General features: G+C 42.5%; 1 protein-coding gene across 1 annotated transcript in view; it reads right to left on the bottom strand.

The window, feature by feature from the left end:
• VCAN (versican) overlaps positions 1–19,146 on the bottom strand; it is a 90,031-nt gene that overhangs the window by 49,322 nt on the left and 21,563 nt on the right. Inside the window, exons 5-6 of the mRNA XM_058044319.1 lie at positions 14,675–14,968; positions 1,331–4,234 (exon numbers count right to left, since the gene is read on the bottom strand). Of these exons, the coding sequence (XP_057900302.1) occupies positions 1,331–4,234; positions 14,675–14,968 (3,198 nt within the window). The remainder of the gene's footprint in view (positions 1–1,330; positions 4,235–14,674; positions 14,969–19,146) is intronic.

A 19,146-nucleotide genomic window follows, 5' to 3' on the forward strand; every position in this document is an offset into this window, starting at 1 on the left:
TTCAGAACTATCATTTTCTGAAATAGAAGGCTAAGATACAATTGCTATAACTTGTGCAGATTTGCACCCTGTAAACATAAAGTAGGATAACAAGCACAATGTGTAAAAAGATACCAAGCCAAGGTATTACATGTCCAAACAGGATATGGCACATCTCGAGGGAAAAACCACTACTGGTTTTTGATTTTTGAATGGAACCCTACCAAGAACAAACCTGAAAAAACCATCCAAAAGACTCCCATAAATTATGAATTCTGCTGGATGAGTTCTTCAGAGGCACGGAGGTTTTGGCCAAGAACCAAAGAGAAAACAGTTTCTGACACAACCATTCGAAAGACATGCATGTAGTTAAGGTATATAAGAACAAAAAAATCCATTTTTTTACTGTGTTCCTTCAAAAAAAATAAAATAATTATTATACAAACATAAGACAATTAAACACCATAAAACATTGAACCTAACAGAAATTCTGTGCTTTGTACTGCTTGTCAGTTCCTTTGCTTTTTGTTTTAAAATAAAATGTTTTACCGTGACATCTTAAATAATAGTCAGTTGACAGGATTCTTTGATGTAAAACTGCGCACCCTTCCACATTTGCATTATGGAGACATATTCATCATTAACCCCAACAGTTCATTGCTACTTAAGAAGTTTCTGTTCTGGATACCCATGGAATTGAAGCTACATACACATGTACAGAACCATCAGCTAAAAAATGTGGCAGAATTAAATATTGCATCAATGTGCACCACATATTCCCTAAGATGGATTTTAAAAAAATTCTATGATATGCTATTAAAAAAAAAATTAAAAAAAACACGTTCCTCCAAATAACAGGAGGCAGTAGAGTGTTTTAACCATTTTTTAGCTGACTACACTGTACATGGCATTGTTAATTGCTACAGACCAATGGAATGTTAAAATAATCTAGTGGTTCGTTTAGGACTAGTAATGCATGGAATGGAAGCTGTGAAATTAAAATGCTTGTTTCACAGACAGCTGGAGTTAAATTGGTGACTTGACAACATTAAAAAAAGAAAACTGGACTGTAGCCATCATGACTTTTAAAAAGAAATAAAACAGTTTCATATTCATTCTTACGTAGAAATAATTCTTACCACACAGCAAATTTAAAATACATTTCTGAGGGGCTTTTAACGGACAGAAAAATAGACCTACCAATATTCAGCAAGTGGCTGTCTAGACAAAAGTGGTACTTTGCATCCTTCAGTGATCCAAGAAACATCTCCAGCACATCCTAAAGCACACCTGTTTGACATGACAAACTGTCCACTCTGATGGACTGCGGGTCTAAAGGGCAAAATCTTACCTGTGTCATTGCCTGTGATTTGAATAACATACAATCTTATGTCATTATCAGGGTGTGGAGTGGAAGGAGACACCTCCTGGGGTTGCAAGGCCTCTGTGGCCTCCTTCACTTGGGGTGGAGCAGTGGGTCGTGCCACCGCCGTGGCAGTGGATGCGGTGAAATATTCCTTATCGATCTCCGGCTCCAGCATCTTCCCTGGCAGATCATCCTCAGCAGTGGCTTTGCTGGGAGACACAGATTCATCAATTATGATGATGTCATGGCTCGTCACCTCCTCCTCTTCCTCGGGAATGAGGCGTGGAGACTTTGGAGTGACAAAGGGCTTGGTGGCAGATGTAGGCTGAGCTTTGTCTGCAGCACCGAGGGAAGGTGTTGCCACGCTGCTGGGAGTTGTTGCCTTATCTGTTGCAGTAGCTGCAAATACAGCTGGCCTGGTTTCCTCAGGTTCTGTCGTCATTCCTGAGCCTTCTGTAGCCTGGCTTGGAGAAGCTCCCGGAGTCAGGTCAGTAATGCTTTCCACAGTGGGACGTCCTGCTGGCATCGTGTGGGAGGGGGGCACGGAATCCCAGCTCACTGCATCATCTTCCTCCCTGGTGGGGGTTCCTGGGCTCTCCTGTGTCTCTGCTTCGGTTCCAGCAGTTATGGGCATCACCTCAGTGACCTCCTCATCCTGGTCAGGAGCAGTTCCAGCTGTTGGAGTCGCCGTCAGGTGCAGCCAGGTGCTGGTTTCCTCAGGTGTCAGAACTCCTCCGTGGTCTGTGGATGTCACTGCAGGCACAGGTGCCTCTGTGGTTGGGTACATCTCCTCATAAGCTGAGCCTGTCTCATCCAGCGTCTCCTGAACTGCTGTTTGAGCCCATTCAGGTCCTGGTGACATCTCTGATTCGTGTGTGTGGGCAGATGTCACAGACAGTGTGGCAGTTCTTGGCTCCAAACCTTGGTCCCGTGTGGAGAGCTCTGGGAACACCTTGCTATGTTTTGCAGTTGTTTCTGTTGCTTCTGTATGAAAGACATCATCAAAAGGAGTCTGATCAGTAATTGGCATATCTCTAGTGACCTCACTCGCTACAGTAACTGGAACTAGGGAAGCATCGTACTCCTTCTGTGGAGCTGCAGTATCTACCTTGGTCACACCTGCAAATTTAATAGTTCCCTCTGTCCCTGATGTCTCATCTGCTTCACGCTCAGTTACCCCCACAGCTGTGGGCACAGCACTTGGCAATACAGTTACACTTGGGGAGCTAAAAAACCCTATGGTTGCACTACTTTCTTCCACTGGTATTTTGGATGCTGTGGTCGTTTCCAAATCCAAGGAGCTGCTGGTATGGGATACGCTTGCAGTGTCTCTGCTCTGACCAAAATCAGATGATACCACTTCTTCATCCCCTGTGGTCTCTGCTGGCTCCCTGCTTGTCTCAGTAGCTGCTGAAATTGGAGCTCCTGGATGCACTGTGGATTCCACAATGTGTCCTGGAGATGAGGTGGGCTCCATTCCAGAGAAGCCATCCTCTGTAGCAAACTCAATCACTCTTCCAGTGTGAGATGACTCTTCTGTCATATACCCCTTCTCTTTATCTGTTGGCAGCCATGTGCCAGAACCTGGAGGGGCCTGTGTGATCTTCTCCCTTGCAGAACACCCCTCAGATTCTCCTACAGTACATGGAGTAATGGCAGCTGTGGAAAAAGGGAATTCCTCATCTATTGTCCTCATTTCTGGCTGTTCTGTTTCCTCCTGCTCCTCCAAGACAGTTGATGCTTCTGTCTGCTGAGATGAGGGGATAAGAGACATGGTGCCTTCTCCAAAAACTGGCAGGGCATCAGTGCTTCCTGAGATGGCCTCAGATTCTGTTGGATCAGCAGCGGACACAGAAAAGGATACAGGTGTTCCAGATGCCACGGTGGGCTGCACATCCCTCAGGTCCTCTCTGCTCCCTTGAGCTGAGGCCTCGCTGTCAAATGCTGTTGCAGAGCTAAATTTAACCCAGGGCGTTGACTCTTCCACTGCAGAGAACTGTCCAGTGGTTACTGCTTGCTCATCTAGGAGTGTCTCTGATGCAGCAGGCACTTCTGCTCTTGGGTAATGACCAGCAGCCACCCCAGAATCTGTGCCAGACATGCTCTCACTGCCCTCCCTCTCTGCAGACTCAGCAGTGAGCAGAGCTTTAGGGATCACAACAGTCGTGAGTTTCTCGTCAGATTTTGCCTCCAGTGATTTTGTCGTGGGTGCATTTTTGAGGTGGGCGCTGCGAGACGCTTGCTCTTTTGTCAGTGAATCTGCAGTCCCTGTCCTGGCAGCCTCTCTCCGAGCAGTCTGCAAGAAGCTATCTGTAGCTGTCCTCAGAGGGCCCACTTCTATTTGCTCAGTCTGATTATCAGCATCGTGCCTCTGCGCATCTCCCGTCTCAGCATTTTCCCAAAAACCAGTGGAACTCTTAGCTACGGCTGTGCTATCCTGAAAAATTACAGAGGTCAAGAAAGCGTCCTCAATGCTTTCAGACCTACCTTGTTCCTCTGCTTCAGAGTAAGTGTGATCCAGCTCCACGTCTGGGGCCGTGGTGTCTGTTGGCCTGGGTGAGACATCGTACTCAGTCCTGCCCAGCGTGTCGCCGGCGAACGTTTCGCCGTCGGTGGCAGTCTCAGGTAGGAGGGTGGTGAGAGGAATGTTCTCCATGAGCACCTCCATCTCCCTTTTCTCCTCAGCCACCTCAGTAGTGATTTCTGCGTCCTCCTCGGACTCTGGGGTTGTTTCCTCCAAAGAAACCGTTTGGGTGGCAGGCACTTTAGTGAGCAGGGTCTCAGAGATGGGAGGCTCGAGAGGAGCTCCAGCAGGTGACGATCTCACGCTGTCAGTGCTCAGGGATGTCACAGGCTCAATGGTTGTGGGCTCTGTTGTGACTTTTTTAGCTTTAAAAAAAAAAAAAAAAAGAGACAAAAACAAAAAAAAAAGGTACAGTCAGTACACAAGATAGTCTAGTTCGTTAGTTTGAATGTCCCCAACAAAAAATAAATGCCATGCTGAAAAATAAGTGTTTCAAAGGCTTTAGGTAGTTTTTTGGAGCATTGAATGACATGCAATAAAACACTGTAAAGCTGCAGAATGCCTAACTTAAAAGTCAGATGAAGTGAAAAAAATTAGCAATATTCTTCATATTTGTGGTTTATACAATTACCCCTAGAAGCCCTTGTGTTAGATGAGTGACCATCAGCCTGCCAGGTACTGATCTGGGGACATAAAAGTTCATTTCAAGATGTCACAAATGAGGAGAGCTGTGGGTTTTCTTCAAAGCTTGATGCAGCATCCAGCTCAGATGTATAAAACAACGCTTTAGCTTATTTTCAGCACATAATTACAAGCTGCAAAAAAGGAATCCTCACTGCAGTGAGAGTGTGCTCAAGCAGCAGGATCAAGCACGCCACTAGAAAATTCTCCTGCCTTTAAATTATGCTGGGAGAAATTTACTGTGGGGAAAGGTGAGAATGTTGAACCATAAGATCACAAACTTAACGCTACTAAAATGATGTTGATCTTTTGAAAACACTTCAAAGATGCACATCTGAAACTCCTCCACAGACAGAAATGCCTCCATGGGAGTGCTGAACATGCAAAGGCAAAGTGCTGAACCCTCTGGATGGTGGAAAAGGTGAGGGAGTTGCTATCCTAGATGAACAGAAGGCACAAAGAAAGGTGATTCCAGTGAACCAAACTGTGATGTTTCAAACAGCCTGGTGGCCTTGCTGCTTTTCTACTCCTTTTAGGCCACATTTCCTTGCCATCTGAGGAGGAAATGTGTGCTAACACTGCAAGGTGTGTCAGCAGATCTTAAATTCCTGGGAAAAGTGAATGCTCAGAAAAGAGATTTTCCTCAGGAAAAGCCCAGGTTGGAACCATCTTCCCTTCTGCCAGTTTTCCCAGGTCAGTAATCTTCAGAAGGGCAATAGGAGCACATGGGTGGAAGATGTGAATGTCTTAAACCAATGCTGCTTACTGCTAAGTGACTGAGAGTCAAAAGCCTTATAAGATGCAAATAAAGAGAAAAATAGAGCTTTTAAATCACACTAAGCATATGAAGAATGCATTAAACAGTCTGTGCTTATGAGAACTCACTGACTACACCTAGAACTTCTTGCAAAATAAAATCTTACTTAGAATGTAATAGATCAAATAAGTCTCTTCCCCTTGCAGAAAGAAATCAAAACAGTTACATTATTTTACAATTTATCCTTGAGCATAAGCAACATGCATGCAAAAAACCAGTTTTTTTCAAATGCCCATGGCTAATTAGGTGCCCCTTTGATAGCTGGAGATATGAATTCTTCATGTGCCACTCAGGCTGACACAAATATTTGTTCAGGTTCACACACTCAGCTTTGAAAATGCCACCTTTGCAAAAGACCAGGACTGGTCAGAGGATGACTGCTCAAAATTTCTAGAAGAACATGTAGAATTACAGAGTAGGAAAATGAGGTAAAAAGGTTGATATTTCAGCTTTCCTGAATGAGAAGTGAAAGTGAAAAGGAAATTGTGAGGGCAAGAAAATATGATGTCACCATGTTTAGAAGTGGTGGTGTTCTTTGCCAGCAGAAAAAAAAGGAGCAGATTCCTTTCCCTACCACAAATTTAAATTTTTTGTGGTCTTACAAAGAAGATTTAGCTACATATTCTATATATATAAATGCTTTTTACTTATTTATTTTAAGTTAAAATATTTTTTCCTCCCCTCTCTGCTTGCATGGGTCTGGTTTAAACTTCACAATTTTTGCTTCACAGCTTGGGAAATGAAGGATGCACACAAGTGGCGTGTGCTGCTGAGTGGTAGCCGTTAAATCTCTACCAAAGTATTCATCATTTTCCTCAACAGCAATTTTTACTCTTTTTTTTTTTTTAATGGCAGAATGGAAAGGAGGCAGCCAAGTCTCAATCTCTCCCTTCTAATCACAGGATCAGTTTCCTTAATGTGGATGGAATTGGTTTTGCAGCCAACACAAACACTCACTACTCAGGCTTCAGCTGCCACACTTGGAGTGACCATCAGGATCACCCTCTGCACAAATATTAAAATGTTAATACCCTCTAACAGAACTAGACAAAAATGAGAGCAGTGTAGATAATTTTTTTTTAAATCTGTGGAAAAAAAAAGGTAAGTTTATTTCATCGCTGCTGGGAAATTGTGTACACTTACTCACAACCACTTACGCAGCTTCCAGATTTCCAAGAAATGCTTGGAAGTCCCAAGAGCTCAGATATTTATGCCTGGGATGCAGATATTTATTATTCGTGACTTATTATCTGCTAATGACTTGACAGAATAGGTACACATTTATTATGCCAACCTGAAAAAACACCAAGCATATTTGGTTTGCTTATATTAATAACTGAATCAATAAATATTATCTTTATAGAGTGTTATAAGTAGGGCCCATATTTTTTAAGAGTTTATCAATAAACAGCCAGATTTTCTCCCATGGAAATTGTGTGCAATTCAGCTCTGGATAAAATCAACTGGAGTGACCCTAAAGTCACTTTGTCTAAACAATTACATGCAAGTTTTTTCACTCACATCATTCAGGAGTGCAAACTTATTTAAGTGGCTAAAAAAGAAATACCCTGACAGTGCTTCTTCACTGAGAAATATATCCGTGTTATTTTTTTTTTTTTCTGTGTGAAAAGAAAAAAAAGAACAAACAAAGGGAAGGTTGCTTTTTTAGTAGACAACTCCAGTTTGAGCTGTCCTCCACTCCACCCAGATGTTTTGCATTACTGTACTCCTTGCATCATGCGTGCAATATGCTATCGCCTTTGTCCTCCTTCTGGTTCAAGACATGAGGCAGATTTTCCTAATAAAGTGCATGAACATATTAGCAGCAAGAAAGCAAATTATCTCACCAACAGCTGCTCATATCAAAGACTATCTATTTTTTTTGTTTGTTTGTTTGTTTTAATCTATTCCTTCTACACTGAACAACATGCATTGCTGATTTTGTGATTTTGGAAGGGCTGTATGACTTTGTAGAGATGTTATATGTTTTCACTCCCTATTTATTTATTTTATGCTTTTACTGTACAGCATTTTCTTCTTCTTCTTTTCCACCATGACTTAAACAAGGATTCAAAATTATGGAGCAATATTGAAACTTACTATTTTTTCAAGGAAATCAAACTGCACAACTTCGGACATGGTTTAACTTTGCAATTACCAGATAAGAATTTTAGTAAATTCTGTACTGTTTAATTTGGTATCAGTATTAGTGGACTTTATGGAGCAGAAATGCTTATTTTAAAAATTATATATATTATAATTTGTACCCATGGTTTTTCAACATTACCAGTTCTACCCATGTACCTAACTTGAACTACTTGAACAATTTTTCTGCACTCAGAAATATTGTATATTTGTTTACATTTAAGTAAGTACCTAAGAACCTGGAAGGACATAGACCCAATAGACATAGACCCAATTGTTTTGAGTCATTGCTAACAGCCAAAACAAAAAAATTTGCTTTAAGTTGGAACAAAAGCTGGAAATAGTGAATTCTTTCTGTGAATTAGAGCCAAAATAAATTATTACAAAACATAAATAACGTTGAGACACTCAAAATTAATGCTTGAAGTCTTTGAGCCCAATTTAAGCACAATGCCAATGCAGAGAACTGCCTTGCTTCGTTTTTGCACATTTTTTTAATGTTAATTTGTTACGTTTCTTCTTGGTGTTTCTTCCTTCCCTGCTACCAACCCTGGCAGAGAGGACAGCCTTGAATGTTCCCCTGAGTCCAAAAGTTTTGCCAGCTGGAGTTTAAATTACTGGCAGAGCCTTCCAAGCTGAACAAGTCTAAGATTAAGAACAGATCAAAAAAATAAAAATTAAGAAAAGTAAAGAAAAAAAAAAAGAAAGGACAAAAATTGGTGCTCTGAGTTACAGAATGAGCAAGAAGCCTCTGATCATGGCACTGATCCAGCACCTGCTCATTCACACTTTTCCAGAAGCAGTCGTGCACAGGGCATGTGGGATTTTGTTCATAAATAATGAGACTTTTGGTAGCAGAGTTCAAAATCTGACAGTGCAGCTGTAAGAATTTCTCTGTAACTCCAGGTGCATACTCCCACTCACCTACACTCTGTTCTGACGTCAAAATCAAAAGCCAAACATAATGAGAAAAATATGAAAACTTAAGTGCAGGATCTGTTCCTGCTTACAAAGCATGTGCCGTATCAGAGAAAACCATCAGGATTCTTAAAAAATACCCAGAAACTTGAAAACTATCAGGCTCTGTTATTTGCAAGAAAGACTTAAAATTAAAAGTTTTGCATCCTCTTCACACCACTGCCCAAGGTCTTTTCTTCCAGCTAACAAAACAGCAGAGGCAGCAGCTCTTTTAGCTCTGTGAACACAAACATTCTTAAGTAAAACCACTTGCTATTTCATAACTTCTCAAGTCAGATGGTTGAAGGGGGAAAGATATGTTATCTCCTGGTTTCCCCATATGCAAGTGTAGTTCTGTGAACCAATTATAACCTGCCAATCTATCCACAAAAGAACAATAGCAAAAAGCATTTCTCTTTCCACATTATTTATTATGAAACTGCCAAAGAGGACAACAACAACAACAACAACAACAAAAAAAAAAAAGCAAGCCTCTTTAGTCAGCTCTTCCTAATTAAATCTGTAACCCAGCACCAAATAAAAGCAATAATCTTTGCTTTGTGACCACGAAAAAACAATTGAAGAAGAAAAAGGGCCAAGATTGTCGCTTGGGTAAGAACTGAGAGCAGAATTCTTGGTGATCTGCTCCCCCCACCTGGTGTGGAAGGGGGGAAATCACCCCTGTGTGCCATGGGTGATGCCCAGACCCCACAGCAATGGAACAAAGGTGACAAAGAGCAAAATCAATTAATTTTTTCTGCACTTAAACACTTATAGGGGTGGACGTTCCACTTCTTCACATTGTTGTTCCTCATCCTCTCCTTGTTACCTGACCTATCCAGTGACCTGAGGCAATGAAAGGAAAATGCCTCCAGCTGTGTCTTCTTCTCTTTCCTCTCTCTCTCTCTCTGGCCACAATGTTTGCACTCAGATATTGTTCTTAGAGCCCCCAGTTTTGAATCACTCAGGCGAATGCAAGTTCACTTGCTCAAGCAAAAGAAGCATCTCCTCCCCAGCACTTCATGGTGCTCCAAACAGCTGCTCCTCATACATCAGTCAGGCTGATAAATCTCTGCTCCTACCTTACGCAACATTAAAAAAAAAGGTTAAGCTGCACCCAGGAACCAAATCCTTCCCCTCCTTCTCAAGGTGACACACTGCTGAGATGAACAGCACGGGCTGGTTTGGAGTGGATTGAGGTCTTCTTGCAGCTTTCAGCATGGTCTAACTGAGCTCTCAAAGCCCTGAGGAAGAGCGGGGTGAGGAAGCTGCAGGGGGCTGTCGGTGTGCTGCTCACCAGCAGCGAGAGGCAGGGATTTACTGCAGCCACACCTGGGCCAAGAAATTACCAGGGATCTCTGCAGCTGTGGAGGACTTGACAAACACCATATCTGAGAGAAGAACATAAATCTGCTTTCCTAGGAAGATGACAAAAGGCTGGAGAATGGTGGTTTGGGGGGTAATCTCTTTGCACTCTTTCACCTTCACAGAGAGGCAGCCTGTGCTCAGTGCCGTGACCTTGGCATCCTCACCTGCCCAAAGGCATTTCCCCATTCTGATACTGGACTCTGAAGTGCTGGAGCACACTGGGTTTGTTATGCCCAGTACTGTGCTTCCTCAGATATAAATTTCTTTTTGAGTTTTTTTTTTTTCCCCCTTCAGCTTGGCAGTTCTGCTCCTCGTGCTTCGCCACGCCCGATGTCTTCATCATTCCGCGTCGGTTCCCAAACTGATCAGAAATCCACGGATCTCCCGTGACACAGCCCCTGACATCAGGCTGGAACTAATTCCCTCATCCAGGAAATAGCTGGGACACGCAGCTACCGACGGTTGCTGTGGAGAAGGACAGAGCTGCCCGGCTATTCAAGGTTTTCCAAGCTAAGTCACATGCAGCAGAAGGGGAAGACAGCGTTCCTCCTGCCAGCTCCTGAGCTGTGCCCAGCAGCCTCTATCCTTTATCCTGCTGCAGGACAAGAGGAGCACTGTGGATGCCTCCTGAGCCTGCCATGGTGGTGCTGCAGGACACCTCAAAGCCCTGTGGAGGTCATAATTTCCTATATTTCTCCCACAGAACAGATTTTGAGCTTCAGATGGATGAAGCATCAAAGCAAGAGGGCCTCAGCCCCGACTTGGACCCGCTCTCGATGGGGCTGGGTTGGAACAATCAAAGCAGCGTGGACTCTCCATTCCTGAGGAACACGCATGGCAACGCCAGCCCAGAACTGGAATTTTCCAATCTCCTGCTAAAACAGAGCCGTGATGCCAAACCCAAGTGGTGTAACAAAAGAGAAGCAATAAAGGTGCATGAAACAAAGTCAAAATGAGAGAGGAAAATGGGAAAGAGAATGGGCAAATCCAGAGCAAAACGGTCAACACGTGTTTTGAGTCAAAGTGAAAAATGTTTTGCTGAAAGATTCGCCAAAACCAATACAAGTCTATGAAAGAATTCAGCTTTAATAAATCAGTGTTTCTCAGCAAAAAGGGGATTTGTGTTTCAAAAAGTCCAACCCCCTCTGTGTACAGAGCTCATCAAGTTCAGCTTTGTCGCAGGCACGTGAGTTAAAAACCTGAATGCATTTTGATTAGTGCATTTCTGGAGTGCAGTTTGTTCAATGGCTGCTTTGGGATAAAAAGGTCCATCCCAAGTCAGCTGAAGTCTGTGACAAGATTTCTTGAATTAGCCCTGGAGAGACTGAGAGGCTGAAGAACAGGATTAAGTAAATCCTCTATGGCTCTCTGAAAGAATTAATTATTAAATATGTATCTATTAAAAAGATACATTTTAAACGATTGAAATTATATTAATCATTTTCTTAATGATGAAATATTTTCATCTCTTAGAAATTAGCATAAGTGCTCAGCAACAGCTGTTCTTTTTTGTTGGTTTTTTTTTTTTTTAATTTAAACCTGTTAATATAAGTCCTATATGTTAACACTTGAAAAATTTTCCCTCTGATGATGGCCTCCAAGGAGCTGCAAGTACTTAGTCATGCGTCTAACCTGAAACCTTTTCAGGCCCCATCTGATATATGATTAGGTATCTCTCAGAGAGAAAAAAAGAAAAAGAAAAGAAAAAAAAAGAAAGAAAAGGTCTGGCAAAAGCCTTGGAGGTATGAAATGAAACACACAGATAATGTTTCAGAAACTTAGACCCATGTGGTTTTTGAAGAGTGAAAAGCACTTGTGATCAAAGGGGAGAAAGTTTCAGGGGTTTTTAACAAGGCTTTTAGATTTTAAATCATGTATTATTAGTCTGGGCCACTCTTATTTTCATAAAGTCAAGACATTTCATACAATGTAATTTTGTACCCATAACACTGCTGAAGTTAAAATCCTGAACTTAACTGTACTTTAAAAGTTGTCCAGGTTGGCTGCTCTACTGAAACTAGCGAATATAATTTTAAAATTGAATTTACTGCGTGTGTTTTTCATGTATTTCAATAAATACGATTCCTCTTTAAAGGCAAACAAAATGCTCAAAATACAGATTGAGGTTTCTTGAGACCGCAAATTAAAATTAACATTTTGAGACTTTCCAGCAGAGAGACTCCTAATCACAAAACAGGGGTGAGGAGCCTGAGCAGGATGGAGGAGATATCTCCTTTCTCAAATGCACAATTTGTCTGGGTGAAGACAAGAACAGCTTGAATAAGCACAGAGGTGCTGTGGTGCGAGACACACAGTGAGAGCTGTGAGCAGGGGTTTCACCGAGAGCCCAGGTGCTGGGCAGGACAGTTTTGTTGTCAGGCGCTGTGGGAATCACTGTGTGAGAGCTTAATGCCATCCCCAAAGCAGGCAGAACTCGAGGACAACGGATTTTGTGGCGGACTGAAACTTTGAAACTGAGATAATGGGAAATATCGGAAGAAACTTCCAGACAAAGGATGATTTGAAACAAAGGGCTTCAATTCAAGCCTTCTGCTCTCATGCAGAGCCTGTTTTGGTTTTTTTTTTTTTTAATCCTCTCCCTTTTTCTGCCCCAAAGAAGAGACTGCTCCAAGGCCCCAGTGGGAGAGAGTGACTCACTCTAAAGCCACTGCACCAGGCAGCTGCTGGAGATGTGGAGGACCAAGATGCTGGGCAGGGAGGCTCATTACTCACCACTTGCATAAATCTTTTAGCAAAAGCACTGAGGAGTCACAGCTGGTTCCTGTGAGATCCCGAGCACCTTCTGAGAGGGAGAGAGAGCTTTCAGTAACTTCTGAAATTTGTGGCACCCTGAAGGAGGGTAGTGCATGACACCCCTGCATTTCTCTACCCAAAGGCAGATGTGTCTGGCAAAACCTGAGTCCTCTAGCCAGCAGTGTTCAATTAATTCTGATATTCCATTGTTTGTAATTAAAAGTGTTGGAGAGCTGTTCAGCCTCTACTAAATTGTTTTGGTTCTGTTTAGTCTTATTTTCTCTTGTAAAAAGCTTGATAGCCCTGAAGTGTCTATTCCTGGGTTGCAAAGTGATGAAATATTTATTCTCTATATACCAAGGGCAAGGCTTCTCAGGAAAAGCCTTTATATAAAAGGCAACAACCCAGTACCTTTTGGAACAAATGGTATGTTACCACCAACTTTGCTAACTAAAACTTCTGGAAAGAACATTGTAAAGGCGCATCTTGCTTGAAAGCAGAGAAATTCACAAAAACAAACAGCAGGTTGGAATTTGTCCTAACTAAAGACTAGATTACAGGCAAAATGTTCAGTTCTTACCCCAGTCTTTTAGAGGGACTTATGAAATACACCCTCATTAAAGTCTTTTTTATCCACAACACTTTAAACAGGTCATAAACAATTTGGAGTAGGAGCAGCAGGAGTGATATGACAAAATGCTGCTCTGCAGATTAGAGCACAGACTCCTGAACTTAAGTCCTTTTTCCTGTAACCAGTTCCATTAGGACTATTTCCACATGCAAAGTTTTGGAACATCATACCCACAAACTATAAAGGAAAATTAAAACAACAAACCAACAGTGTCTGAGAACAGCCAGACCATAATGTTGCAGCAGATGTCGGGATTTGTTCTCAAAAGAGTAAGATTTGCTCATAAATGGGTCTTCAGTGCCTGAGCTGGAAAGATCTGCAGCTGCAGTAAGTTCATTATCCACAAAAATGGGGACAGTACAAACTGCACATTTCAAGTAGTTCTGAGTTACAGTCACTGGACTGAGTCCAAAAAACCTAAATATTCATAGTTAATGACCAAATTCTGAACTTTTAACTCAACACAATGTTAATGTCAGTCATGCTATTTGCAACAAGGAACTTCCTTGGACAGAGAGGCCTGCAGGGAAATAGTTGAGCTGTCCAAAGCCCCCTGTGCTGAGGCTGCAAGTCTCAGGGAAGCAGGATATTCAGCTGGGAAGCTGGTGAACCTTTTGGGACAACAGGAACCCATTCAAGGAGAGGTTGCACCATAACAGAGCCAGGTGGCTGGCACTGAAGATAGATGAGCTTACAGGACAATATCTGACCCCAGAAGAAAGCTGACAGGTGTGGAGGACATCTGGTTTAGATTGGTGAAGTCTACCATGTGAATGTGCCTGTGAAAATACCTGGAGGGAAACAAGCAGCAGTAAAAGAAAGGCACTTTAGACCACCCACTGGCCCATGAAACACTGAGTAAGAAAGAGAAAGAAAGTGATGGGACAATGTGCCTGGGATCCAGAGACAGGCCCCCAATTACTGGCGTTGAGAGACCTGAAAGTGGCCAGCCTTGTTTGCAGCCTGTGAACAGCTTCTCTTGCTGCCATCCTTGGGGAGAGAATATCCATTGTTCACATTTAGGACATTTATCACGGAGCCACAGAATAGATGTGGTTGGAAAGGACCTCTGGAGATCATCTAGTCCAGCCTCCCAAGGCAGAATCATCTGGAGGAGGTGACATGGTCAGGTGATCTTTGAATGTCTGTCTGGTGTCCATTGACAAGATGCAAAGATACCAAGGTGTGCTCAGGCACCAAAATATGAAGCACGCACAGACTCACGGTCAAAACACTGCTCAGGCTGAAATCTTACCTTAAAACTCTGCCCGTCTTCACCTGCCAACATTACTTTAAGACATTGACAATGTTGCTTTGACAACAACACTTTAGTTCCTGAAAACCCGCGCGCGCCACAAGAACCGATGCAAAACGCGCAACTGAGGAACCGCTTTCTAGCGGCGAGCATGCTGCAAAACACCACCCAGAAAATAAAAAATAATAAATGCTTACGTTCATAGCAGTAGGCATCAAACTTGCTGTCGGGGTAAGGGAAGCCTGTCTGGTTCTCATAGCGATACAGGGTTCTCACCCCAAGCAAACCCCCGCCGCACTGGGGCCGCGCCACCGAGGCCGGGTAGCGGACGCTGCCGTCCGCCAGCCAGCCGTAGTCACACTGGTCAAAGCCGTTCCTCCAGGCCACGTAGAGGTTCCCCACGGAAGCCAGGACACCTCCTCGCTCCTCACACAGCTCCCTGGCTTCCTCGAAGGTGAACTTCTGGGGGGCTGAGACGTGGACCACTTCATCTGCGGGAGGAAACATTAGAGAAAAAAGGTAACGAAGGCTGAGTAGCACGTTCCGCCATCGATCAATTGCAGAGTCCTGCAAGGTTGGGGATCTTCTGCCAAAATGCGAGTATCTTCTTTTTTCCTTAAAGAGAAAAATAATCAGATGGCTGTAAACCAAATGTTCCAGGCCTGGATTTGAAAGTTAAACTGCCACAAAGCATGAGCATTTATAAGCAAACTTTATGCCATGAAGCACACTGTGGCTGGACACCGAGTCCCTTCCTTGGACTCTAGCAGAGGTAACAGCAGCCCTGAGGCTCCACTGTGACCCCTGTTAGAGTAGAATTTGCAGCTCAATTGAGTAAATTAAATCCAGTCCATCAGAATGTACTTTTTCCATAAAGCAAATTTTCTACTTCTGCAAGCTTCCTATCTGGCCCTTTTAGGCATTGCTAGAATCTCGCCTCAAACACTCAAAAAACAGGAAATATTCTTCACTGTCTGCCCTAGAGCAGTTTCTAATGTTGGATTTCGATCAGTTTTCCTCTTGTCCCATTTGGAAACAAAGGTGAGGAAATGCACAAGACATGCTGCATGCACAAAGCACTCTTTGTATGGAGAAGCTGAATTAGTCTACAATGTTGATAGCATAGTTCAGCTTCCAAAGAATAACAGTTTATAAGCAATAGCCATCCAGTTGGACACTAAAACAAAGCAAATAGCACATCTAATATTTTGCTTCCAAGGAAAACCACCATTGTGCAGTTGTCTTGGTTGCCTCGTTCACACAAACACTCTAAAGAAAAGTCAAGCCTCTCGTGTTCATGTCCTGGGAATGAAGCAGTAAAATGACCTTTTTCCAGTTTTTGCTTAGACTTCAGATGAAACCAGACAGACCTAAAATGAGATGCTTGTGCACAAAAATCAAAGTATTTGTTGCAAGACAGCGATGCCCTCCCTCAGCCCCAGCAGGCCAGGACACAACAGCCACTGTTGTGGAAAACACTGCTTTTCCACGCCAGCCAGTCTGTCCTACCCTTGCACGGGTCTGAAGGGAACACAGAAAAATGCAGACAGAAACTACATCACCCCGAGCAGTTTCATTCACATCAATATTACACTTGTTAGGGGCCTGAAAGGAATGCAAGTGTGAAAGGAGGCAAGGTGCCAGCTTTCTTTTTCCTCCTAGGTAGAGGCTCTGATTTGTTATTACAGCTGTAGCACCAATCCCATATAGTGTAACTTGCTTTATGCACATTGTGTGCAGCTCCCAGCTTGGAGGTAGAGGGACAGACAAGGGAAGCAAAGAGCCATTTGTCCTCAGAATGGCTCATTCAGCTCTTCAGAACACACAGAAAACGAGTATTTTGTGTTTTACATCCTTCTGGCCATCTGCCTGCCAGCTCTGCTGCCATGTCCGGCGCAGAGTGATGGGTGCAGCTATGCCACAGTCCTGTCCCAAAAGCAGCACCATGAAACAGGGGAGCAAAGAAAGGCCTCTCCAGAGCAGCCCTCTCTGCTCTGAGGATTGCTCACTGATTCTCTGACAGCAGCCATGATGTATATGAAAATTAATAGCTAAAATGCAATTTAATTGTAATTATTCAGCAGATATCAGTCCAGTTAGACAAGTGAGAAAAGTGAAGAAGAACAATGAATTTCCATGACTTCTGTTAACAAAAAAATAATTGCAGACAATCCCACAACATTTCCTGTGAGATAAACTATAAAATATACAGGGAAATGGGTAAACAGTGCAAGATTACTAGAAAAGCAATTTCTCCATCAGGTGATTTGGATCACTGGTTCCAAGTGGAGCTTGTACACCCCATCATTAAAGTTAGTGCTATTTATTCATCTGGGCTGTCATCTGCCCTCAGCTAAGGCAGATAAACTTAGTGAGGGGTTAAATCTTGGTGTAAGATTTCCAAATGGTTCCTCTTTAAGAGAGGTCACTCTGCAGAGAACTGACTTACCCAAGCTGCACTTTCTAGGCAGAAGTCTGCCTCAGATTTGCCTTGGAGTGTGCCTGTGTCTGCAACAGTGATAATCCTGCACACTTAAAATATGAGTGTCATACCTTTCTCTGCACTGAATATATTCTACCGACCCCACATGGGCTTATTTTGTTCATCTGTCTAAATCAGCTGCTGTCAAACAAACACCATCTTTGTCAAGGATTGTTTTACAAAAGAATGAAACCAAACCGATACAATTAAAAAAAAAAAAGGGAAAAAAGCCCTGGACATATTTAAAGAAAAACACATCTTAACCAAAACAATCCAATAGAGAAATCCAATGTATTTGACACCTAATTGGTATATTCAAGAATTTGTGACAATAACCTCACAAAGAAGGCAAAAAGGCAGCAGGGCAATAGGCAAAATTCCATCATATACCAATTAAATGTGCATTTATTTCAGGAATGCTAGTGATAAGATAAAGGGCAAAGATGTTAAAGCATGTAATCTTGTAATTACTCTAGTTAGAGAGCATTTTTCTATGATTCCACAATTCTTATTTCTGAAAAAATCAAGTAATGGGCAAAAGTCACATTGCAAACAGCAGTAAATTACTCTAGGAGCTATGACTCCTCAATTTGTCCCTCCAGTTTGAAATAGATTCTCTGTGATTAAATGTGCACTTAACGTGCTTAATTGTTGGGATGAAATGTGGAAAACAAAGAAAGAGCTTAATAAAGGCCTTGCTTGATATGTGAATCCAGAAACACATGAAAGTTTGTTCTGCTTCTGCAAGCTTCTCAAACCACCTTACAAAAAAAAATTAAAATATGTGAGTTTCCCTGGGCCTTCTTGATCTCCTTCACTTCTAGCATGTGGCTGAAACATCCTGACTCCTTCAAAGTATCAAAGAGACAAGCACTCAAGCCTTGCAAAGAATCTTCTTCTAAAATGCAAGAAAAGTAATTCTGAAGTTAATGAAATGTATTTAATCCACGCAGTCTCTACAATTTACTTCTGTTTTTGAAAGCACAACAGCTTCCATATTTAACAGCAGGACAGATCCCACCACACTCTTACAGTGTTTTTATTAAGATGACTGGAAGCCCCTCAATTTCCCGGCCAAAACCCTGAAAATAAGGAAATTAAAAGGGAAAACTCATCTGCTCGATAAACAAATGACATAGCCACCAACACCAGGCAGGGAAAATTCAATTCTGTGTGCGTTAAACAGCCACGTGCGTTGTTTTTATAGCTGGAGCACACCCTGAGTAACTCAGCAATACTCTGCAGGCAAAGCCCAGGGCTTAGGCCAGCAGATGAAGAAAAACTGGTTCAGCAGTACCAGGGGGTGGGGTGGAGAACGTGACAGTGTTTAGGCTGCAGACAATAATGTAATGTGTGTTATTGCTGGCTCCTGCTCCAATCCAAGCCTCAGGCTGATGGAGCAGCCTCAGCGGTCACTGCACTCCAAGAATTCCCAGGATTTTCCTCTCACATGTGTTTGTTTTGCTTGGTCAAAAGAGATACCTGGTGAAAGTCAGGCTTTTTCCATCTCTTTACAAAACATTGGGGCAGATGAAGAAGTCAGATTTTTCTCTTGAAGACAAAAGCTCGTTCATCTGCAATCCCTGAGGAAACCATTTAAGTTCTACAAGAATCAGTTCTAAAAATCTTATCAGCTGATTTTACAGCAAGTTTCATTGCTTTGAATCACTTTCCTCAGGAGATGCCTGGGTGAGCTGGGCACACTGGTGGATGTGAATGTCATGAATCACACAACTTAAAAGGAAGGTGGGAAGAAGGGCAGGCTAGAACCAAAGCCACCTTTGTTGACTGGGGTAGTGGTTCTGGGTTGATGGTTGGACTTAATGATCTCAAAATTCTTCTTACCCAGCCTTAATGATTCTGTTATTCTGTGATTATTACTGTCCCATTTGAAATTTGGTGCTCATGAGCTTTACCTTGTGGTCAGGTGCTCAGATTCTACAGCCTTCACAGTCGTCCAAAGCCAGGCATTAGAAAATGCAGAGGGATATTGATTATATTAAAAGTCAGACATTCCCATAGGAGGAAATGCTCGACTCTCACAATTAAAAAAAACAAAAAACCAAACCAACAAAACGAAAAAAACCCAAAACTCAAAAACCCCTCAAAAAATTCCCCCAAAACAAAAACAAATCAAGACAAAAACTTCCCAGTGCTTTTTCATTTTAGTTCCTTTGTGATAGTTTT

Source organism: Melospiza georgiana, chromosome Z, assembly GCF_028018845.1.
Source record: "Melospiza georgiana isolate bMelGeo1 chromosome Z, bMelGeo1.pri, whole genome shotgun sequence".
Taxonomy (NCBI): Eukaryota; Metazoa; Chordata; class Aves; order Passeriformes; family Passerellidae; genus Melospiza; species Melospiza georgiana.